We start from the raw sequence: 23,789 nt of genomic DNA on the forward strand, positions 1-23,789 counted from the left end.
TCGCAGCCGCTGCGACCCGCGGTGGGGGCGGAGACCAGGCGGGAAGCAGGTGGCAGCGCCCGAGTGAGCAACCGCTTCTTGGGGCAGCTGATCGCGTCGCCTTAGGAAATCCCGGAGACCAGGTGCAGCCCCTGCCGCCGCCCACGCGGGGGCCTTCCCCCGGCGCGCGCCCAGGCGGGACCCGTGGCCCTGCAAGCTCCGCCCCTAGGTGCCCGCGGCGGCCACGCTCCGGCCGCGCTGGTTCGCGGAGCTGCGGGGCGGCGTCGCCCCCTGGCGGGAAGGCTTGGGACTGGCGCGTCCGGCTTTCCCTCCTGGAAATGTAGGGATGTCGGTGCCGGCCCCACTGTCTGCCAGGAGTCAGGGCCTCTCCCTCAGGTTAGCCCGGTCCCGCCCGCCAGCCCCGGGACGCTGGGAGCTGGCAGGGGGTGCTTCTGCTGCCGCTGCTGCTGTGATGACAAACAGGGGGTCGGACCTTGCCCCCTGTCCAGCATTGCACGTGACCAGCGTCCGCAGAATTCCTCACCTCAGCATCTTCCCGCTCAGCCCTGTACCGATGCGCTTGCCTCGGGGTAAAGGCGCTTTGCTTTCCCTGGCCTCACCCGGGTGCCCGCTCTTGCAGAAACGCACCCTGCTGCGGGCCCCTGTATAATCAGCTCTCATTGCACGACGTCACCCCTCCACTAGAAGGCACGTGCAAGAAAAGTGGAGGCTCTCCGAGGTTCTTTATTCACCCCTTCGGTTCCTGCAACCTGGCGCACGGTCCGCTCTGCTTACGCTCGGGCGTGCACGTCCGTCCGACAGCCTTGCTCCCTTCCAAGGGGCGGCAGTGCCACTTGTGCCCGGTGGAGGGCGCCACCGCCCAGCGCTCCGGAGTGCAGGTGTCTCAGCGAAGCCCGAAGGCCTCGGCGCTCCCACCGCTGTGACCGGAAGCGGGAGGGCCCCCCGCGCTAATCTGCCCTGGCAGGCGGAGCTGGCATGCTCTGGCTGCATGGGCCGGCGCGCTGTGTGCCGCAGGCCAGAATGCCCGGACTGGTGGCTGGGACACAGCGCTCAGCAGCTGATGGAGCCATCACAGCCTGTCCCGGGCGCACAAGACGTTCTGCGAAGGTAGACACCTGGCCGATGTGACTGCTGTGCGTCTGTAACCGGTCGTGGCAGCAGACTGGCAACCAGAGGGCCAATTAGAGGCGACTTAGAGGAGTCTCGAGGCTGCCCCGGAGGTGAGTTTATGAAGGGGATTAAGACGGCGAAGGAGACGGAGGTTAAAAATAGCAACCACTTTTCACCAGGAGCTTATTAGGAGCCAGAGCTGAGGACAGCGCCTCCAGACATTGTCTAATTATAGCCAACACTTATACCGGCGTTGCTCTCGCGCCAGGAACTGCCTGAGCGCCTCGGCCAGGCACGCAGCTGCTCCTCACGGTAGCTCAGGGCTGTAGGTGGCATCTCTGTCCCTGTCCCGCACATGGGGAAACTGAGGCACAAGGGCCTAAAGAACTGGCCCCAGGCCACGCGCCGGGCTGGGATGAAGACAGCTAGGAGTTATCATCAGGCCCAGCACACCTAAAAGACCATGTGAAGCCACCCAAGAGCAGGTGCATCTTAGCCCAGTGTCACCACCAGGCTGAGCCTCCCAGCGCCCACAGAGGTGGCCGCAGCGGTGGGCACAGGTGCAACAGTGGACACAACGCCTCCTCTTCTAGTGGTGCACGGGGACAGAGAACAGAGGCCAGGGCAGCTGGAGGAGTTTGCTCCACGGGCTTGGCTCACAGGAGGGAGAAGCCAGGCCATGGCGGAGGTGTGCTGGTGGCTGTCACCCCCACGCCTGTTGATGGTGATTCCACCCAGAATCTTGGGCTCCGTCCACCCACGTCCACGGGGCAGCATGCACTCTGAGGGGCTGGCCCTCCACGGAGGAGACTGGAGCATGCCTGCCCTTGCTCCAAGTACCCACCACTCAGCTCCTGGCTGCCAGCTTTTACATAAGCTGCTCCATACCAGGGCTGGCCGGGCTGGGCTGGGGGCATGATGAATGGTTCTGGGCCGTCAGCTGACAGCCCTGTGCTCCCGAGGTGACCTGAGGGCCCATCGGCAGCTCGGGTTACCCAGCCCTTCCCGGGAGGGCAGTCCTGCCTGGCTTGCAGAGGACCGTCCCAAAGTGCCTCTGTGTCTGGACATTTATGGTGTGGGTGCTGAGGGACCGCCCCGCGCACAGCCACGCCGCGCCCACCGCTGGGTCTCTGCAGCCGGCGCCGGGGGAGTTGGGGGCTCCCCTAGCACCTCGGAGTCCTGAGCCTGAGGAATTGCAGGTGGGAGGGGAGTGCACGCCAGCCGCATTCCCATGCCTCCCATTCCAGTCCGCTCTGTCCCTGCACTTATGGTCGTGGACACAAGGGGGCGCCCGCACACCCTGATGCCCACCGCAGAGGACAGCACCAGACACACCAACCCCGAGGTCCTGAGTGGCCTGGGCTAGACTCTCACAGACCACGTGGGGAGTGGGACGGTGCGCCTCCGGGGGCTGCGCTCATGTGCTCAGACCTATGGGGCCACCCGGATCGTGCACCTGTTGACACCTGCTGCTGAACAGATCAGGCCAGCGTTTAACCCAGCTATTAGGATGCCGGTTAAGACGCCCACGGGCCCCATCCTAGTGTCTGGTTCAAGGCCTGGCTCCAGCTTCCTGCCAATGCAGAGCCTGGGAGGAGGCAGTGATGACTAGAGATCACGTGGGAGACCTGGATTTAGTTCCCAGCTCCCAGTTTTGGCCCAGCCCTGGCCATTCTGGGCATGAATCATCAGATAGGAGCTCTGTCTCCTTTATTTAATTTTTTGAATTACTTATTTGTTACTTACGTGAAAGAAGCAGACGGCCTATTTGGTCATTTCCCCCAAAAGTCTGTAATAGCCGGGGCTGGGCAGGGCTGCAGCCAGGAGACGGGATGTCATCCAGGTCTCCCACATGGGGGCGGGAACTCGACCACTGGCGCCACTACCGCCGCCTCTCCGGGTCTGCCCTGGAGTCGGGAGCTGGCCCTCGAACCCAGGCACTCTGGTGTGGGAGGTGGCTGAACTGCTAGGTCTGGTACATGCCCCTCAAATAACAGTAAAAACCTTCCCCAAGAAAATAGTAATGCTTTATAAATTACTAGGTGTTACATCCCCTAATTGGCTGGTGCTGTAGTGCAGCAGGTTAAGCCATAGCCTGCAGCGCCGGCATCTCATATGGGCGCCAGTTCAAGTCCCGGCTGCTCCACTTCTGATCCATTTCCCTACTAATGTACCTGGGAGAGCAGCAGAGGAAGATGGCCCAAGTCCTTGGGTCCCCATACCCATGTGGGAGACCCGGAAGAAGCTCCTGACTCTTGTAAATACACACACTCACACACATGCATACACATTCATGCACACGTGCACACACGCGCACACATGCACACCTCTCTGCTCTCCTTGGTGCTCACACACGCGGCCCAGACTCCCTCTGAACTCCTGCAGCAGCGCCCCTCCCCCACCCCCGACGTGCCCTGCCCATGCCCAGGTGCGGCCTCTGCCTCTGCACCCCTCTCCTGAGCTGTGGGTGGGTCCAAGCCACAGGGGAGACGGCCCCCAAAGCCACACCAGAGATGGGCACAGCACGGGCCACACCTGTGGGGGAGCGGGGGGGGGCGTGGCGTGGCCTCCCCGGTGCCTGCCTCCTGCCTGCCTCCCTGTCTCCCCCCCCCCCCAGGGGGTTTTTCGCCAGTAACCGGAGCTGGCTTGCTGGTGAAAGCAGGAGCAGCCGTGTCTCCTGGCAACGGCGACTGCACACAAGATCCAGCTAATCCCAGGCTGGCCCGGCCGCCTGCCGCCCGGCGCACACCCCCGGAAACACTGCTCACACACCTCTCCCTCATCCCAGCCCAGGCTTGCAGGGGCAAGGAGGACCCTTTCTTTCTCCATCCTCTCTGTCTCTTTCCCGTCTTCCAGCACTGGGGCCCATCAGAGCACGGAGCATGCGACAACATGGCGGGGGCCAGCCTCTGAGGCCACCCTGTTTTGCATGCAGAGCTACACGCTGCTGCTTCCGGGCCGGGGCCCCTGGATCTGCTCCTTGATGTCCTGGTTCCTCAATACTAAAATAGCACTCACCTGAAGAGAGGAAGCAGGCAGCACAGTGCTGGGCTCCAGGCCCTGCAGGATTTGGCCCCATCCCGGCTCTGGCCTCACCTCCTTTAGTCCCCTCCCTTTTATGCTGCTCTTCTAACGGGCCAGGCTCTGTGGTGTGGCAGGTTAGGGCACCAGCTGCGATGCTGGCACCCCATATCAGAGCGCTGGTTCAAGTCCCCAGCAGGCTCCACTTCCCATACAGCTCCCTGCTAACATGCCCCGGGGGAAGGCAGCTGATAACGGCCCCAAGTACTTGGGCCCCTGCCACTCATGTGGGAGACTCAGCTGGCTCTGCGCTTTCTGCCTGTGAAATATCTCACTGATACCCTGCATTGCATTATCTTTTTACATCTGTGATGCTTAATTTTTATTTGCAAAGACATGCATTGAACTGTAGTTTCTTGCTGTTGCAAGCTTTTTGGGAGAGTAAACCAGTGATTCCTCTCTCTCTCTTTCACTCTCTCTTACTCTCTTTCGCTCGCTCTCTCTCACTCTCTCTCTCCTGTTTTCCCAATAAATATACATTATAAGAGCACTTGGAATTGATGCAATGTTTAGGGTGCCACGTGGGGTGCCCACATCCCACACTGGGGTGTCTGATTGAATCCTGATTCCTTTGTTTCAGATCCAGCTTCCCGCTGGTGTGTACCCTAAGAGGGAAGAGGTGATATCTGGGATACCTAGGTCCCTGCCCTCCATGTTGGAGACCTGGAATAAGTCCCAGACTTTGGCTTTGGCCTGACCCAGCCCTAGTTGTTTCTGGCATTTGGGGAGGGAACCAGTAGATGAAGGATCTCTTTCTGTCTCTGTCTTTCTCACTGTCTTTCAAATAAAGCAAAATAAATAAATAAATAAATAAATAAATAAATAAATAAAATTTAAATGCATTAAAAGCGGGGCAGCTGTCATGGGAGGAGACCTGCATCCTCTCTTGGAGTGCTGGTTCAACCTCTGGCTGCTCTTGCTTATGACTCCTGGGAGGCAACGGATGATACTCAAGTGGTTGGGCCCCTGCCGCCCAGGTGGGGGACCCAGGCAGAGTTCCTGGCTCCTGGTTCCCACGTGGTCCAGCCCTGGCTGTTGTGTACATTTGGGGGAGTGAGCCAGCAAATGGAAGATCTCTCTCCCCAACCCCCTGGCCCTGTCTCTCTCTTTCTCTCTCTGCTGTTCTTCCTTTCAAATAGATGAGAATAAATACACATTTTTTTTAATTCAAAGGGAAAAAGAACAACAAGGCAGAGGAAAGGCGAATTCACGCTGTTCTGGGGGCCACGGCTGTCCATCGGAGACTTCTGGCTGGCGGCTTCCCTGGGCCCAGGGCTAGCAGGCTGTGGACTGCTCGGCTTCTGCGACCTGGTGAGCCAGGTCCTCACGCCACCTCTCTTTCTTTCTACTCATCTGCCATGGTTGTTTCTCTGGAGAGCCTTGGCTACGGCAGTGGCGGGAGCCACTTAACACGATGGACTACAAGTGTGGGACAGAGGCTGTGTCTGTGTTCTGCACAGAGAGGACTGGCCGAGGTGCTTTCTGGAATAAGTTCCAGCTCTCTTTTCTTTCTCCAAGTCGACCCCCCCCCTCCATTTTTTTTCCCATTTATTAAGTTCTCTGACTCTCCAAGCTGCAGGACCTCCCTGGAAACGCAGCTGCAGGGCGCGTACCCTTAATTGCCCTCGGTTCCCCTCGGGGCTGGCTGACACAGCCCAGCGTTGTCAATTCCCAGTCCAGCCCCCTGCACGCCGCGGGGATCCTCTGCTCCCTGACCCGGGCGCGCCCCCGTTCTCGCAGTGACGTCTGTTCGAATACACCCGACCCGGAGGAAGCGTCGGCTCAACCGCTGATTTACATACTCTCGATCTATTGGCTGCGAGGGCAGCACGGGAGCCAATGGGCGGCAGCGGCGTTTGCAGAGCTTCAGCCCCGCGCCGCCGGGTGATGTCATGGAATCCTGGCTGGACCCCGCGCGGCCTCCCTCCGGAGCGCCGGGTGACGTAGCGGCTTCCCCGGGCCGCACCCGGCCGGCGCGGCGGGGCCCGGCGCGGGGGCGCGCGGCGTGGGGCCGGGCGAGGCGGCGGCGCTGCAAGGGGACCCGGCCCTGTGCCTTCCGGAGCCCAGACAGCCTGAGCAGCTCCGATCTGAGACCAAGCGGAGGGAGAGGTCGGGAAGCAGACACGGAGTGACCAAGCCCCTGCCCCTCTTGGGCGTGGAACTACGGCCGTCTCACTTCATCAATCCAACCAGCATGATTTCGTAATTGAAAAAAAAAATTGCCGAGGATTTTATATGTATATATGTTTTTCATATCGAGTTCTGGTTTGCTCTTAGGGGAAATCTTACATTAATTTCATGTCCACCACTTCCGGTCAGGTGACCTTGGCCACTTTCTCCCGCTGGCCTGACACCTGCCTTGACACCGGAGAGAGCAAAGGCGAGGCACCTGAAAAAGCAGGAGTCATCCTGGCGTCATTTGGAGCTGGCGACCTCACTGCGGGGTGTCCCTGTGTGGCCCCCATTCCTGGGACAGCCCCAGGCTTCGCTTTTTTTTTTTCCTGCCCCAGAAGCCTGTGGAAAGGCGGGGGGATCCCAGCCTACTGGTTCTCGTTCCTCCAAATGAGGAAGGGAACCAGGAAAGGGAATCCCCTCCACAGCACCCTCCTTATTTTGGGTCAAGAGTGGGCTCCAGTGGGCTAGGGATTCCCTGATGTCCTACACCTGCTCCTGCCCACTGCTGCCAGGGCCAGGGCCAGGGCGGTGAGGGCTGGGTGACTCCCTGCGTGGAACTGAATCAAGGTTTTCTGATGTTGTGAGCCTGGGTCCTGGGGTTCGCCTTGGCTGGGTGGGGGTCCCTCCCTCGGAATCCCAGCCCTGCCCCTCTCCCACACCTGTGCACAGCACAGTGGGGGGTAGCCCCTCTCTGTGGGGTGCCCTCTCTCTACCCTGCCTGGTCCTGTGCCTTTCACACTGTGCCGCACATTCTCTTCCTCCAGGAAGCCTTCTGGGGTTAACCTAGATGACACCCCAGAGCCAGCAGAGACCTTTCGGAGTCTGCTTCTCAATGTTTTTTCTTCTTTTTCTTTTTTTAAAGATTTATTTATTTATCTGAAAGTCAGAATTAGAGAGAGAGAGAGAGAGAGAGAGAGAGGTCTTTCATCCTCTGGTTCACTCCCCAGTTAGTCACAACGGCTGGAGCTGCGCCAATCCAAATCCAGGAGCTTCTTCCGGGTCTCCCACACAAGTGCAGGGGCCCAAGCACTTGGGCCATCTTCTGCTGCTTTCCCAGGCCATAGCAAAGAGGTGGATCGGAAGAGGAGCAGCCAGGACTCGAACCGGTGCCCATATGGGATGCCGGCACTGCAGGTGGCAGCTTTACCCACTACGCTACAGTGCTGACCCCATCAATGTTTTTATACTCATGCCTGTGCCTGCCTCCGGGCTTCCTGCTTTGGGACGTGGTCCTGTTAGTAAGCCCCCAGAATGTGGGATGATGCTGGCCAGGTGCCTGTTCCCTCCTACTCCAGCCCCTGAGCCACATATGTAACGGACCTGCTGCTTCCTCAGCTTTCTCATCTGTTAACAGGGCTACGCATCCATTCCTGGGACTTGTGTGCAAGGAGAATGCTGGGGGCGGGAAGGACCATATGGCGAGTCAAAGAGCCTGTTCCAGAACCAGCAGACCAGCTGTGTGGTTCTGGTTCCATCACCGGCTCCCTGAGTGACCGTGGCCAACAAGACGGTGGGGACGAGATTTCCTGAATATCCATAATGACATCAACAGGTGATGTTGGGGGTCCACGTTGTGGTGTAGCAGGCTAAGCCTCCATCTGCGACACCTGCATCCCATATGGGCGCCGGTTCGAGTCCCAGCTGTTTCACTTCCAATCCGGCTCTCTGCTAATGGACCTGGAAAAAGCAGTGGGAGATGGCCCAAGTGTTTGAGTCCCTGCACCCACAGACTCAGAAGTCCCTGGCTCCTGGCTTTGGTCTGGTCCAGCCCTGGCTGTTGCAGCTATTTGGGGAGTGAACCAGGGGATGGAAGATTATATCTGTTTCTCTTTGTCTCTCCTTGTCTCTCTGTAGCTCTGCCTTTCAAATAAATAAAAAAAGTCTTTAAAAAAAAGAGGTGATATCACCCCATCTGTGAAACCCCCAAGCTACCAAATAAACAGCCTCTGGGCATAGCTAGATTATCAGGTTGCAGGCACAGCTTCAGGACAAGGCGCCCGGCCCCTGCTCTCCCCAAGCCCTCCTGTACAGAACTGGCAGATGCGACGCCATGGGCCAGACAGCTTGCTGGCATGCTTTATGTCTCTCTCCTAGGAAGAGGCACTCTCTGGGCTGGGCATCTGAGGCGGTGGTTAAGACATGGCTTGGGACACTCGCATCCACAATTAGAGCATTTGGGTTCCAGTCCTGGCTCCACTTTTAATTCCAGCTTCCTGCTAATGTGCAACCTGGGAGGTAGTGGGTGATGGCTCAAGTAGCTGAGGCCTTGACACCCACATGAGTGACCCAGGCTCCCGGCTTTGGCCTGGCCCAGCCCCAGCTACTGTAGATGCTTGGGGAATGAATTAGTGGATGGAAGACCTCTTTCTCACTCTCTTGCTCTCTGATTTTCCAATAAATAAATAAGAGTTTTACTAGGAATGGAACATAAAAAAGGATGCATTCTTCATGTCAACCCTGTGACGTGTTTCAAGTGAGGAGACTGAAGCCCAGAGTGGGAGAATAATTTCCCAGAAGTGACACAGCCGGTAAGAGTGGGGCCCTCTTGGGGCAGGTGGGTGGCTTCGGCGTTAAGACTGCCAGTGAGGATCCCTGGGTCTCACTCTGGAGTCCCTTGAATCAAGCCCCTGCTGCTTGGATCAGAGCCCAGCTTCCTGCTAATGTGAACCCTGGTAAGCAGTGATGATACCTCAAGTGCTTGGGGTTCTGATCCCTGCGGGAGTGACACACGGTAAGTTCCTGGCATTTCATTTGGGGAGTGAACAAGTGGAAGGGAGCTCTGTCTGTCTGTCTGTCTGTCTCTGCCTTCCAATAAAGAAATACATAACTTTCAGAAGCTCCTTAAAAAAAAAAAGTTGGAAAACTTTTTTTTGGATGGGGCAGTCAGATGCGTAGGGGAGACCAAGAAGAACACACTCAGCGCCTTCTGTGAACCGGGCAGCTGGCTGGCCACTCTGTCCTGAGAACCGGGTCAAGTCTAGGCCTTGAGCCAGTGCTGCTTCTACCATCTGCCACTGCTCCAGGGGCCAAAGGCGTGCGTGCGTGTGACAGCGTTCCACATTTTAGTGAGTGTTCTACTTGGTCGTAAACAGGAGAGCCTAGTAAAACACAGATGAGTCGGCTTGAGTACTTATGGAAAGGCGAGACCTCGGGGCTGGAAGCTTGCATGGAAAATGCTTAACAGGGCCCTTATCCCCCCCCCCCCCAACCTCCTCCTGTCTAAATAAATGTGTATCTACACAGACAAATAGTTTAAAATATGTTTCAAAAGTTAGACTTTTGGAAAAAGAAAGAAAAAAGAATGAACCAGCTACTTTTTAAAAAAATTATTTATTTGAAAGGCAGAGTTACAGAGAGAGACACAAGGAGATGAGAGAGAGAGAGAGAGAGAGGGAGAGAGAGACCGCGCTTCCATCCACTGGTGCACTCCCCAAGTGGCTGCAACGGAGCCGGAAGTTCCTCCAGGTCTCCCACGGGGGTTCAGGGGCCCAAGCACTTGGGCCATCCTCTGCTGCTTTCCCAGGTGCATTAGCAGGGAGCTGGACTGGAAGTGCAGCAGCTGGGACTTGAACCGGCGCTCTTATGGGATGCCTTTGCTGTAGACGGCGGCTTTATCCGTGACGCCACAGTGCCGGCACAGGCAGCTACTTCTTTAAGGTCCCATGTACCAGAAGCTGCTGGAGTAGGAAGGTGGGGAGCCTGGGTGAGTGAGGGAAAAGCTGGCCCATGGTTCTCTCCTGCCCCGGACTCCCCAGACACTTGCACCATTTAAAAAAATTATGTATTTAAGAGAGAAAGAGAAAATGGATCAGATATGCACAGCTGGACAGAAAGAAAGGGCTCGCATTTGCTGGTTCAGTCCCCCAGATGCCTGCAATGGCCAGGGGGGCTGGGCCAGGGCAAACCAGGGAGCCAGGAACTCCATCCAGGTCTCCTGCGTGGGTGCTGGGGATCCATCACTCTGCCATCACTGCTGCCTCCCAGGGTCTGCATTAGCAGGAAGCTGGGGTCAGAATAGCAGGGAATTGAACCTGTGCACTGTGCAATACAGGATGCAGGTATCAGAAGTGCCACTCCTTGCCCACTCCTTGCCATATATATTTAAAGCCTCAGATTCTCTGGTTGTAACCTGGCCTGATACTTGAATGGGGGACAGCAATGTCCAGGCTCTGAGAAGGTGATTTTTGCAAGGAAAGGGGGATTTGAGTTGCAGCAGGAATTTTGGGGAGTGTGTAGGGAGCGGAACGTGGTCCCTGGAATTTGGGCTGAGTGTGGGAGAGCTATGAGCCCATCAGAGAGTGATGCCTGGGGCCTGGTCTGAGTGTGTGACACTGCACATCGCTTAGGGCGATTCCCAACCTGAGCAAGGGCTGGGGGCTCCCCAGTGGCCTTGCCTGTGTTGGAGCACAGGGACATGTTGGCCCCCAACCCCACCCAGCCACGTTGCTCCAGTCTTGGCCTGGCCTTTCTGACCAGTGGCTCCCTGAGCAGCCCGTGGGGAATGAACAGCTGTTGAGAAGGAAAGATTTGCCCAGGACAAAGTGGTTCTCCCGTTTCCGGTCAGGTGGGAGGCGGCCACCTTGCATTGCCCCCACCCCAAGGAAGCTTGAGCTTGCGGATTAGGGGCGGAGAAAGGTGGGCATCCAGCCCTTCCTGGCCACTCGGTATTTCCTGCTTTATCTACTCTTGTGATGGGGGTTGTCGGGCTCCTGGATGAGGGCAAGGAGGTGGACTGAGCGCCTACTGTATGTATACAAGGCACCTCCACAGCTACTCCGCATCCTGATAACCAGAATCAGAGCGCCTGGGTTCCAGGCCCAGCTCCATTTCCCATTGTAGTGTCTTGTAGGCTGCACCCTGAACAGCAGCAGGTGGACAGCTTAAGAGCCTGGGCCCCTGCCACCCACATGGGAGTCACTCAGATTGAATTCTGGGTCCTGGGCTGTTGCAGGCATTGGGGAAGTGAACCAGAATCTAGGAGGGCTCCGTGCGTCTGTGTCTCTCTCTGCCTTTCCAGTGAACAAATAAAAAGTCAAGGTGGAGGCCATCACCACCCCGAGGAGGAAGTGGAACCTCAGAGAGGTAGAGTGACTAGCCCTAGGACGCACCGCCTGTGGGCGTGCTTCTCTCGGGCGGAAATTTCCCGTTTCTCTGTGCGTGCGGAGCTGGCTGTGCCCGGCGGCCTGGACAGGCGCGCAGGGCGCGCCGGGCTACCCGCAAGCGCCCCGGCGGCCGCTGTGTCGCGGCGAGCAGCCGAGCTGCGGTGTGGCTCCGGGCCGCCACCGAGCCTCTCTGAGCCTAATTTTTTCCGCCTCTTAGGGGAAGCCCCGGGGGCCTGCCGTGTGCGTAGGCGTGAGCAAGGCCTGGGGGCCCTCACCTGGAAAACGGCCGCCCGCGGCCGCGCGGCGGGTTATGTAACCGCGCGTGGCGGGGGCGCCGCGGGGCGGGGCGCTTTGACTATTCCGGGCGCCGCTATTTTTAGCGCCATTGATGAGGCTGCGTCGGCCGCCGCCGCCGGGATTCCGGAGACGTCAATGGGCCCGCGTCACCGTCCCCGCCCGCCGAGGCTGGGAGGGCGCGCGGGCGGCCGCGGGGCGGGGGCGGGGGGCGCGGCCGCGGCCGGAACTGCGGGGCGGGCGGGGGGCTGCCTGGGGGCGGGAGCGCGAGGCGACTGCAGCTGGTGGCGGCACCAACGTGGTCTGAGACCCCCGCTCGCCCCCCTACCCCCACCCCGGCATGGGCGCCCCTGCGGTGCGGAGCCGACCCCGGCGCGTGGGGCTGCAGAGGCGAGCGGCGCCCGCCTGGCCAGGTGAGCGAGGCGCGCGGGAGGCGGGGAGGCCGGGGCTGCAGCGGACGCCGCGCGCGGGCTCCGGGCCACCGCCGGGAGCCCTGCTTGGAAACTGGGGCGTGGAGGGAGCTGGGTTCCAGGCGGAATCTGCTGGCTCCGGGGCAGCCCCGAGCGCGCCGGCCAGCGCTCTCGGTCCCCAGCCCGCCGAGGGTGGGGTTTGGCCCGCGAGGGGCTCTGGAGGGGGCCAGGCCAGAGGAATTCCTTCCATTTCCCCGCCGGCTGTGGGGAACGGGTTCCAGGAGCTCAGGAGCGCGCTGCCAGAAGAGCCGGGCGGGAGACCCCGGCGTTGCACGGCGCAGCCCCAGGGTGGGATCGAGGCAGAATCCGAGCCCGGAGGGGCTCTTCGAGTCCGGCGCGCGGCCAGGGTTCAGACTCGGTCCCGCGTGTCCCGGGCCCGTTTTCTGCCAGGCACCCTGGCTCCTGGCGGTGGCCTCTGGCTTCGTGGAGAGTGGTGACTACAAGAAGGCGCGCAGGTCCTGGTCTCGCTCCACATACCCCTTTGAACGCCTCTGCTTTGGATGGGTGACTGGGTGAAAAGGCCCCAGAGGTGGTCACGGTGAATTGCTAATTTGGGTTTGGGGGCATGCTGGGAAAACTCAGGCTGGACAGAGCTAGGGACGCACACAGAGGCTCCCCTAAGCGCACTGATGGATAAGGGGGCTGCAGCCGGGCTCCACTGGGGCTCTCTGGTGTGGCTCCAGACCCTACCCTGAGTGAACATTTGGCTCAGTGACTTGGATGAAGCCACTCAGCTGGTGGCCCAGCACTGAGAATGAGTGTACAGGACAGCAGAATCCAGATTCAAGGTGACGGTGACAGCCCGGCCGGATGGGCCAGGGCAGCGGAGAGAGTGCATGTGACTGATAAGAGTTCAAGCCCTGTCCCATCTCCAAAGCCCAGCAACCTGGCCCTGGTGGAACACTCTCTGGGAGGCCTCCACTCCCTATACCCGGCCTAAGGAGTGAGAGAGAAAGCGCTTGGGCTCTCTGAGTTCTAGAACCAGCTCTGCGCATTTCTAGCTGTGGGCATGTTTAACATTCTTTCTCTGAATACAGTATTGTTTATTGATTTGAAAGGCAGACAGAGAGAGAGAGAGAGAGAGAGAGGCTCAGACACACACACACATGCACACACGCACACACAGATCTTCCACTCAGTGGTTCATCCCTAAATGCCGGCAATAGCCAGGGCCAGGCCAGTCCGATGCCAGGAGCCTGGAACTCCATCCAGGTCTCTCACAGGGGTGGCAGAGACTCTGAGCACTTGAGCCATTGCTGCTGCTTCCCAGGATTCGCATCAGCAGGAAGCTGGATCAGAAGCAGAGTAGCTGGGACAGGAAACAGGTACTCCCAAGTGGGATGGAGGCAGTGCGACTTAAACACCTGCCAGGCAGTTGCTTAACATATTTCTTCCTTTTTTTGTGGATAAAATTATGTAATAACCATGGCTTCTTCCTAGATTGGTGAGGCTGAGATGGGAGGAGTAGCATGCAAGTGCTTGGTTATTAAATACCTAGTATATGTTCAACAAATAATAGCTGCTTTGTTACTGTTCGTAATAGTAGTACTCCTGCTTCTGGGTGGTAGGGAGCATTGTCCCATTCAGAACTTGAGCACAGTGGCTACCAGGGCTGCAGTGGGGCTATCCGCAGCCAGTCCCCCCATTGCAAAGGGGACTTTTGTTAAGAAAATATTGAAATAGGTGAGGAAAAGGACCAGGCTGGGCCTGGGCAGGGGACAGGTATCTCACAGGCAGGGCCCAGGGGTTGTGACTTTAATAAAGGAAGAACCCTGTGACTGTTGGATCTGTGGCATGATGGAAGGGATGGGTGACCTTGCTGACCCAGACTCAGCCCAGCCCCAGTGAGGCAATGGTGGGTCCACCCCCACCGCCGCCACCGCCTACAAATACTGATTGAGCACCTAGTGGAGAAACTGGAGTCTAGAAGGGGCCGGCGCTGTGGTGCAGCAGGTTAAAGTCCCAGTCTGCAGTGCAGCCATCCCATATGGGTGCAGTTCGAATCCCACTTGTTCCACTTCCTATCCAGCTCCCTGCTAATGCACCTGGGAGAACAGCAGGGGATGCCTCAAATGCTTGGGCCCCTGCACTCATGTGAGATACCTGGAAGAAGCTGCGGGCTCCTGGATTCGGATCAGTCCAGCTCTGGCCATTGCGGCCATCTGGGGAGTGAACCAGCAGATGGAAGACCCTTCTCTTGTCTATCCCCCTCTCTCTAACTCTGACTTCCAAATAAATAAATAAATCTTAAAAAACCAAAACAAAATAATGTAAAGACAAAGTTTATTTGGGTGCAAAAAACCCTTACGTAGTCTTTGCATAATGTGCATTTTCCACAGACTTTTGGGCGCCTCCTCTATTTCTGCTGGGATTGGCAGGTGCCAAGCAAGTTGCAAATGAGCCCTAGTCCTGAGGAGAGGATGGAAACAGGGGGAGGTGGTGGGGAGAGGTGGAGGATCTTGCAGCAGGTTAAATGGCCATGGGAACCTCATTGAGGAGGGGCCGGCCGCGCACATGTGGGACAGAGGCCCCTGTGGCTGGGGCACCGGGAGGAGGGGCCAGGGCTGGGCGCCGAGGTCTGGCCTAATGCTCCCCCCACCCCACTTTTCAGGATCACTTTCTCCTCCAGGTTCACTCAGCGCTTGCTCTGCCCTGTGCACAGTGCTGACATTGGCCTTGGTTCTTTTCCCCCGTCCTGACCTCCCTAGGCTCTGGGGTCTCGATTTGCTCTCTGGTGCCTCTCTTGTTCTTCACGGCCCTCTGCGTGTTTCACAGTTGGCTCTCAGCCAATGCTTGCTGTGACCGGCAGGGAGGAGAGCTTGGCTGGGGACAGGACACCTGTTCTGCAGTGCTGTGGGTCATCTGGGCCCCAGCTGGGTGCTAGGCACTGGCCCCTGTTCTCGGATGCAGGTGGAAAAGTCAGAGGCCCTTCGGGAAGCCTGACTGTTGCAGGTGAATTTGGCCCTCCCGGTCCTTTCTCCCGAGCTATGGGCCTGTGTGTGGGAAAGAGAAGGTTGGAGGGACCTTGAGACCCTTTTCTGGGCTCTGGGAGGGCACGAAGCGGAGTAGTCCATGGGTCAGGGCCGGCCGCAGCCTCAGTTTGCATTCTGCATGATTTGGGCTCCCGGGTTTGTAGCCACCTCCCTCTGTGCTGTGATCTTCACTTCCTGTTCCCTGTTGGACCCATGGCACAAAGGGTGCTGGGAGCTCAGTGCAGGGAGAGCCTGGGTGCCGTGGGCCAGCAGAGTTACGGGAGGTCAGGAGGGCCAGGAAGCCCCTCGCCCACCCTCTGGGGCCCTGCCCCTGCCTCCCATCATGGAACCCTTCTCCCTGCCCCCATCTCAGCCTGTGAGAGTCCCCGCACTCTGGGAAAGTGGTGGAAGCTGGTGGAAGTGGGCGGGAGAAGGGGCGGGGCTGATTCAGGGGCCCTGGCTGCAGGGGACTTCCGTTCCAGTACTATCAGGGGGAGCTGAGGAGGCTGGGGGTGGAGTGAGCATCTGGTTGGCTTCCACAGTGCAAGGAGAAGCGGTCCCCACAGTAGCTTGGAATAGGGGCCAGGGTCTGGGGTTAGCTTTTAAGGCTCATTCAGTATTTTTTTTTAAGATTTATTTATTTGAAAGTCAGAGTTACATAGAGAGAGAAGGAGAGGCAGAGAGAGAGAGGGAGGTCTTCCATCTGCTGGTTCCACTCCCCAATTGGCCTCAATGGCTGGAGCTGTGCTGATCTGAAGCCAACAGCCAGGAGCTTCTTCCAGGTCTCCCATATGGGTGCAGGGGCCCAAGGGCTTGGACCGTCTTCTGCTGCTTTCCCAGGCCACAGCAGAGAGCTGGATTGGAAGAGGAGCAGCTGGGACTTGAACCAGTGCCCGTATGGGATGCTGGCATTGCAGGTGGCAGCTTTACCCACTACGCCACAGCACCAGCCCCCAGAATAATTTTAATTCTGTTTTCTGTGAATGTTGTGAAGCCCCCCTGGCAGCACATGTATTTTCAGCAGTGTTCCAAGCCTTTTATGTGTATTAACTCACTTTATGCCCCAGGACCTATGACTGTCAAAGTTAGAGATGTCAGGTCGAGGTGATGACTTTTTCTTTTTTTAAGGAGCAGCCCTTATTATTTATTAATTTGAAAGTCAGAGTTAACAGAGAGAGGAGAGACAGGGGGAGATAATTCTTCCATCTGCTGGTTCACTCACCAAATGGCCCCAACAGCCAGGGCTGGGGCAGGCCGAAGCCAGGAGTCAGGAGCTTCCTCTAGGTCTCCCACAGAGGTGGCAGGAGCCTAGGGACTTGGGCTATCCTCCGCTGCTTTCCCAGGCATATTAGCAGGGGGCTGGATCGGAAATGGAGCAGCTGGGACTTGAACTGGCGCCCATATGGGATGCTGGCACTGCAGGTGGCGGCTTTACCCACTACGCCTCAGCACCAGCCCCCAGATGATCACTTTTATAGATGGGAGACGAGGGGGCAGGAAGAGATTATGTAATTGCCCAAGGTGATAAGCAGTGGAGTTAGAATTCAAACCCGGACAGTCTGGGATCCAGCATTGATGCTTTTTTGTTTTTTAAATCCATGTATTTATTTATGAGACAGAGGAGAGAGAGAGAGAGAGAGAGAGAGAGAGAGAGAGAGAGAGAGAGAGGCAGGCCAGCACTGTGGCATAGCCACAGTGGCTAAAGCCACTGCCTGCAGTGCCGGCTGGTTCAAGTCCCTGCTGCTCCACTTCCGATCCAGCTCTCTGCCTGGGTCAGGGCAGAGAGCTCCCCACGGTCTCTGACACCCAGCCCAAGGAGGTCCTTGGGCCAGCTCGTCCCCCTCTCAGCCTGGGGCTTGCCCTTGCCCATGTGGCTGTGTTCTCTGCCTGTCCCCGGGGTAGCACTCACTCTGGCTGTCTTCTGCAGACTCCCGCCATGGACAGAGGCCAGCCCCTGCTCCTCCCTGGGTCTTGGGCTCCTCCCGCCAGCGTGAGTGCTCCCCAGGGCCCGATCCATCCAGAAGCGTGAGTGTTGTGCTGCTATGTTTTGTTCACCCCTGGGGGCCCCCAGCAGGTGGGGCGGAGGGGCAGGGATGGGAGTACCCAAGGAGGATGTGGTTTGGGGGCTGATGGGGGAAGCCCTGCAGAGGTGGCCACGAGGTACTGCTCGGGGCCAGGAGATCTGATTTCTTTGGAGCTAGGAGTGATGTAGGGGTGGGGACAGGGAAGCCTGATTTTCTCAGGGGCTGGACTGGGAGGCTCTGGGTCTGGTGACATGGGCTGATGGAGCCAGGGGCATGACAGCTGCTCCCAAGGCACCGTGTGCCTGCCTGTCTGTGGGCATCCCGGGGCTGGGATGGGAGGATAATGGGGCAGGGGGGCAAGCAGGTAGGGCCGGGGGTGGGGGAGCTGGCCTGTTTCCAAGGTGCAGTCACTGCTCTGAGAAAGTACAGAGAGATGTGTGATAGCCACAGCTCCTCACCATGGCAGGCCTACAGGGCTATGGTGAGGGAGGCAGGGGGAGACCACCCACTACTCACCCAACCTCCTTGCCAAAGTCCCGATTCTGACTGTGGCCGGAGGGATGCCTGGCCATCTGGCTTGTGAGGGTGTGTAGGGCCCAGCCTGGACTCTGGGTCTCCCTCGGGTCTGCTCTGATGGTGGAGGACACAGCCCGCTGTCTGGGGGGAGGGGTGCCCCCAGAGAAGGCCCAGCATTGATTGACTGAGGAAGTAGCTTCTCCGCCAGGCCCCTCCCAGAGACACTGGGGCTCCGGGCACCACAGTGCTGGTAACCGTGACTGAATCTGGAGTTCAGCCCGGTACCTGGATAGGCTCCCGTGATCCCTTCCTCCTCCCCCAGGACACGGGGCTGGCTCTGCGCCCAGCCCCTCCGGCCCTGGAGAGATCCCGGATGCAGCAGGAGCCAGCTCCGTGTCTCCCCATGCCCTCTGCGCACACACTGTGTCTCCTGCAGAGTTGGTGCCCAGGGTGCAGCGTTCTGGAGCCGTGGCTGGGATGGGAAAGTTGAAGGGGAAGCCCCTGGTCTCCTGCTGGAAGCGGGCACTGCCACCAGCCCCAGGCTGGGGACAGGGAAAGGGATTCACAGGTGCCTCCCTCCCCGTGGGCTGCACCGCCACCTCCGCTCTGGGTGCACAGCAGCCATGTAGGCACACTTCCTTGGGTTCACCCTTTGGGTTGTGGTGGCGATTGGGTGGAACTCCCCTGCTGGTGACTGCCAAGGCCACCCCAAAGGGCTGCCAGCCGGGGCCCCATGAGTCCCGCAGTCGCTGGTCTTGTGACGTGGGCACCTGTCTGCCAGGCCCTGGGCACGGGCCCAGGGTCACACTCACGCCGGGGCTCCCATCAGCTGACTATTTTGGGCTCCCGCTGACCTGGGCCAGAGTCAGGCCCCCGGCCAAGAGTGCCCAAGGCGGCTCCCTCCTCATCCCTAGGGGCCGGCTCTGGTTTCTGCTATATAAGCAGAGGAGGACACGCAGGCGTGGAGACCGCTGTACATCCAGAGCCTGCTCGGCTGGTCCACGGCCTCAGCCCCCTGGGCAGTCACATTGCCAGGAAGAGCCCCCAGCCCCGCCCTGGGATCCTCCACCTGTGCGGCTGGCTGTCCGTGGTCTCCGTGGTCTTCGTCGGATCGGGAGGAGGAAGCCGGTGAGTGTTGGGAATGGGGACGCTGAGGCACAGGGTGCTGGGCTGTTTGGAATTTTTTTTTTTTGTCTTCCATCGTGACCCTCATACCACAGCTTTCGGCCTCGAGAGGAGAGAGGAGGAAGCCAGGCTGGGCCGCAGGCGCTGAGCAGGGTGAGTGACTGCTGCGGCCCCAGCCCCTTGCCTGCCCTCTCGTCTGGTGTGCCGGCTGCTTTTGGTGCGGAGAAGCCAGGCCAGTGCAAGGTCTCTGGCATGTCCGCCAGCCAGCTTGCCACAAACACACTCCCCGGGCCCCGGGCCAGGGGCTTTGGCCCGCGAGGAAGAATTGGGAGCTCCTTAACGTGGGTAACTGCTGCAGCCTCCTCCCCAGTTCTCAGCCAAAAAAAAAAATTTTTTTCCCCCTTTCTGAACGTGAGTCTCTAAGCGAATCCAGAGCCAGCGACTAAAAATACTTTAACAATGGGAAAGTACATCAGCCTTTCCGGCTGGGGCGAATTATCAGAGCGTTTTTATTTTGGAATTTGAAATTTTGCCTGCGCAGGCTGGGTGGAGAGCCGGGGTTAGGGGCAGGGGAATGGGTGGGTGGTGAGGAGAATCGGGCGAGGTGGTGGCAGACCCCGCAGGGCGCCAGGCGCGAGGAGCTGGCCAGCAGCTGGCCAGACTGTGGGTGGAGCAGAGGGGCCTCCAGGGAGGGTAGGGTGCGCGTGAGGCACTGGGCCCACCTGTCTCACGGGGACTGGGTGATCTTGTCTGTTCCCCAGCTCTGTCTGGCTCTTCCCCCTTAAGTCGAATCTTATTCCCAGGGGCTGTGTGTGAATTTCTTCTGGCCCTCTGAGAGGGAGGTGTGGGCAGAGAAGTCCCTGGACTGCCTGCCGTAGCCCGATCTCCTCAATTAGCCAGCTGCTACCAAGTATTAATTGGGCACTTGCTGTATACCCAGCCTGGAATTTTGTCCCCAGTGCCGGGTGGAGCCGCATCTCTGGGCAAACCCTAGGATGGGGTTGCTGGTGACCTCTTTCATGGAGAAGGAGGGTGCTGGCTCCCCAGTCCTGCTGAGAGCCCTGGCAGCTCTTGCGTCTTTCCCTTCTGAGGCTGTGGGAAGAGGAGAGCAGTGGCTGTCCTGCCGAAAGCCTTGGGGTTCAGTGTTCTAGCAGGTGTGGTCACGGCAGGGCCTGGGCAAGGACCAGAAGGTCAGAGCCAGCGGCCCGGGCCTGACCCTTTGACCTCGGTTCCCAGAACTGCCCGTGGGAACCCCCCCTGGAGCAGCAGGCAGTGCATCCCTGGCCACAGCACAAATCCCCCTGCCCGCCGCCCGCAGCCCCTGCAGGAAGAGGAAGTGGCCAGGCCAGGGCTGGCGATAGGCCCTGGGGCCAGGGAGGGGAAGCTCCCGGGGCAGAACTCCTTCCCTCTGCCCACCCTGTGGGAAGGGATGGAGGCCCCGTGGGTGGGGATAGTCTTGCTGAAAGTAGGCCAAGTTCCTGCCCTCTTGTCGGCAGGGGCGGGGCCAGACCAGGGTGGAGGGGAGCCGTGTGAGACCCAGGCTGGGCAGTTCTCCCTCCTCCATCCCTGAGCGCCCCCAAACTCCAGGCCCACCCTGTTGGCTTGGCTGCTCATCTGGGGCCCGCCTTGGACTATCTGCTGTTGAGCACGTAAGAAGCGCTTTGTGCCAAGGTTGAGGGTAGCAGTGCCCTGGCCCTCACGGTGTCCACACACTGGTGCAGGGAGGGTGTGGGGGGCATCATCCAAGCACAGAACCCCCCGGGCCTCTCCATCACCCACACTTGGACCACGTAGCCAGGTCAGAAGCTGTGAGCACCCCCGACTCTGGTTCTCATAGTGTCTGTTAACAGAGTGAACATGTGAGGCGAAACAGCTGCCTTGAGTTCAAACACACGGGAGTGAGTTTGTCCTCAGACCCCTCCCACTGCCTCTGCGGCCATAGGTATGGCTAGTTTATTTATTTATTTATTTTTTTTAATATTTATTTTTTGAGAGGTAGAGTTACAGACAGCGAGAGAGACAGAGAGAAAGGTCTTCCATCTGCTGGTTCACTCCCCAAATGGCCGCAACAGCCAGAGCTGAGCTGAGCTGATCCGAAGCCAGGAGCCAGGAGCTTCCTCTGGGTCTCCCACATGGGTGCAGGGGCCCAAGCACTTGGGCCATCTTCTACTGCTTTCCCAGGCCATAGCAGAGAGCTGGATCAGAAGTGGAGCAGCCAGGACTTGAAGCAACGCCCGTATGGGATATGGGCAGAGGATTAACCTACTGCGCCACAGCACTGCCCCGCATGGCTAGTTTGGAAGTGTCACATGGGCATCCGCGGCGTAGAACCTGAGCACAGTTGCGTGGCTGTTTGGGGGTCCACCTCATCCGGTCGGGCACCAGAAGGCTCCCAGTCTCACCAGAGTCCCCCTGGTTTGAGCTCACAGGCTGTGTGTGTGTACCTGTAGCCAGAAGCCCCGGCCTCCACCATGGAGTTCACGAGTCAACCCTGAGGCCTGGGGACCCTCTGTTTCCACATTTGGGACATGCACATTTTAATACCGAGCCCGGGGGTGGGGTTGGGAACGCTCCACAGAAGCATCCACGTCAAGTGCCCTGGTCCCCCAGGTCTGACCCTCTTCCGCATCCCTGCTCTCCCTGCCCCTGCCACGCCACACCCCATTATCAAGTCAGGCAGGCTTCGAAGCGTGGCAGGGAGCTTGAGTAGAGAGAGGAGGAGCAGTGTGTGTGTGTGTGTGTGTGTGTGTGTGTGTATAGGGGGATGAAGCAGCAGGTGCAATGGTGGGCGGCAGGAAGGTTGAGCTCGAGGACTCCACGTGGGGTCCGTGGGGGACCAGGGTGATGGGAGCAGACTGGAAGGCTGGGCAGTGGCCTGGTGGCTGGCCGAGTGGGGCTGTCTCGTCTCCAGCCTGCCGTCCTCTCTCTCCTCCTCTGCTGCCTTCGCCTTCAGGATCCTGTTACCACCTGCCCTCCCCGCCATGAGCTGTTCACTCTGACCTTGTTCTTGAAGGCTGGACTTAGCGGGTCCACAGGGGTGTTGGGGGGGTCTCTCTGTCCAGCCTACAACTAGCTTTTTTGTTCTAGGCCTCCCAAGTTGGCATGGTCCCCTGAGTTCCACCTTAACTGGACTGCACCCCTGCAGAGCCCCCCGGAACGCCTTGCCTGGGGCCCCCTTCCTGCCCTGCCCTCACCCCTGACCAGGTCTGGGATCGCCAAGGCCTTTCCTTTGGCTTTTCTTCCATCTGTCTTAGGCGAGGTGCTCCATGTGGGCCCCTGCACGGGAGGCTCTGGCTGTGTTCCCCAGAGTGGCTTTGCTTTTGCCTGCTGGGTTCCAGTTCGTAGGTTTATAGTGTGGCCTGGTAGGAGCCTCTACTCCCTCCCTCTGGCTCCGGGGCGGCAGGAATGTAGCCTCCACAGCCTGCAGGCTTGGGCTGCAGGTGCATGGGTTGGGGTTGGGAAGTGCACACGGAGATGCTGACTTCGCTGCGTTCTCTGCAGCGGCTCATGGGGCGGAGGGTGGGGTGGGGGCAGGTGGGTCTGCTCCATGCTGCTCATTACAAATGCAAGGTGGTAGGGGTAGAGGCGAATGCCAAGCCTCTCTCAACGAGCCGAGCGAAGGCTGAGCTGCAGCACAGCCGGCCACGCCATGGAGGACACACACTGTTTTGCTGGCTGGCATCCTACAGGAGTTTTGGTTTTCTGAGGAAGGCCTTGCTGGGGTGGAGGGCTAGGTGGGGAAACCCGCCCATGACCCAAACCAGGCTTGCCTTGTGCTTCCAGAGCCAAGGGGGTAGCTCCTTTGGGAACCCTGAACCCCAATCTGCGAAATGAGAGGAGGACTTGGATTACATTGGTGGCTTCAAGACTAATTTTTGTTGTTGTTTCTAGCTGTGCAATTGTTTGCCACATAAGGATCCCACAAAATCCAACCAAAAATCTTACTGCAAAAGCCCAAGAGGGAGAAAAGTGAAACTTTGGCTGTTAGAGTGAATGGGGTTCCTGGACAGGTCCTACTGGCACCATCCTGCCCACAGTCATTTTCACCCTGGCCTTGAAGGTCTTTGGATGAAGATTCCAGCAATGTCCACACTGAGGCTGTCTGCCGGCATGGGGAGTGCGGGCAGGTGCTGACCAGATCCGTATGAGATGGGTTCTGGTAGACAGTGAGGGTGCAGGAAGAGTGGGCCGGTTCGGCTCAGGATGATTTTCTTAACAAGCAGGGTTCGGGAGGCAGTCACTGGGTGCATGGGGTTGACCTGCTGCCTCGGGAAGGCTGTGGTTTGGCTGTGGGAACAGTGGGGGCACACACAGGAGATGTCCCCAAAGAAAATTCCAGGAAAGCGGGAACAGGTACACGTAGGGCCTCAAGAGCAGAGATGGGGGGTGGGCGGGGGCTCAGGGCAGCCATGTACCTTGGGATGAATGAAGCCAGGGGTGCATTCAGGACCTGCGTGTGGGCGGAAGACAAGGGTGTGGGAGGAGAGAGTGCAGATGAGGAGCAGGCAGTGCCTCCAGGGCACAGCTCTGTGTCTGAGGTGCCCAAAGGAGGTGGGAGTGGGGGCAGCAGGTGCAGGCCCACTGGAGGCAGAAACTTAAAGGGTTACAGGCAAGGGGGTTCATGGGTGGGTGTTTTCCTGTCCATGTCTAAGCCCTTCTTCCTTCCCTCCAATCTTGCCCCTGAGGGTTCCCCAGGCCAGGGATGGAGGGGTGACAGCGGGACCAGGAGGAGAGGCCACAGGTGGCTGCCCTCCCGGTGGGAGGTAACGCGTCAGAGAGCTGCTCCCTCCACCAGGAGGAAGGCTGGGAAGGCTGGCTTCCCTGGTCTTGGACAGGGGAAAAGGGTGTTGTTAGGGGCGAGTGAAAGGAAGCCGTTGCTGTTACAGAAGCTGTCCTGGCCCTAGGTTCTACCTCTGTGTG

At 58.9% G+C, this 23,789-nt stretch overlaps 1 protein-coding gene across 3 annotated transcripts in view; it reads left to right on the top strand.

Annotated features, from left to right (window-relative positions):
- Positions 1-707: 707 nt before the first annotated feature.
- The window catches only part of NR4A1 (nuclear receptor subfamily 4 group A member 1), a 31,778-nt gene continuing 8,696 nt past the window's right edge, over positions 708-23,789 (top strand). The window contains exons 1-5 of one of the 3 annotated variants that reach the window (XM_070052266.1): positions 708-1,220; positions 5,365-8,894; positions 17,132-17,229; positions 18,659-18,872; positions 18,965-19,022. In XM_070052266.1, coding sequence (XP_069908367.1) covers positions 17,141-17,229; positions 18,659-18,872; positions 18,965-19,022 — 361 coding nt within the window. In that variant the 5' untranslated portion in view covers positions 708-1,220; positions 5,365-8,894; positions 17,132-17,140. Of the gene's footprint in view, positions 1,221-5,364; positions 8,895-12,007; positions 12,176-17,131; positions 17,230-18,658; positions 18,873-18,964; positions 19,023-23,789 lie in introns of those variants that run through there. The other 2 variants (XM_051845497.2, XM_070052267.1) reach the window with 2 other exon arrangements.

Source organism: Oryctolagus cuniculus, chromosome 11 (genome assembly GCF_964237555.1).
Source record: "Oryctolagus cuniculus chromosome 11, mOryCun1.1, whole genome shotgun sequence".
Lineage (NCBI taxonomy): Eukaryota > Metazoa > Chordata > Mammalia > Lagomorpha > Leporidae > Oryctolagus > Oryctolagus cuniculus.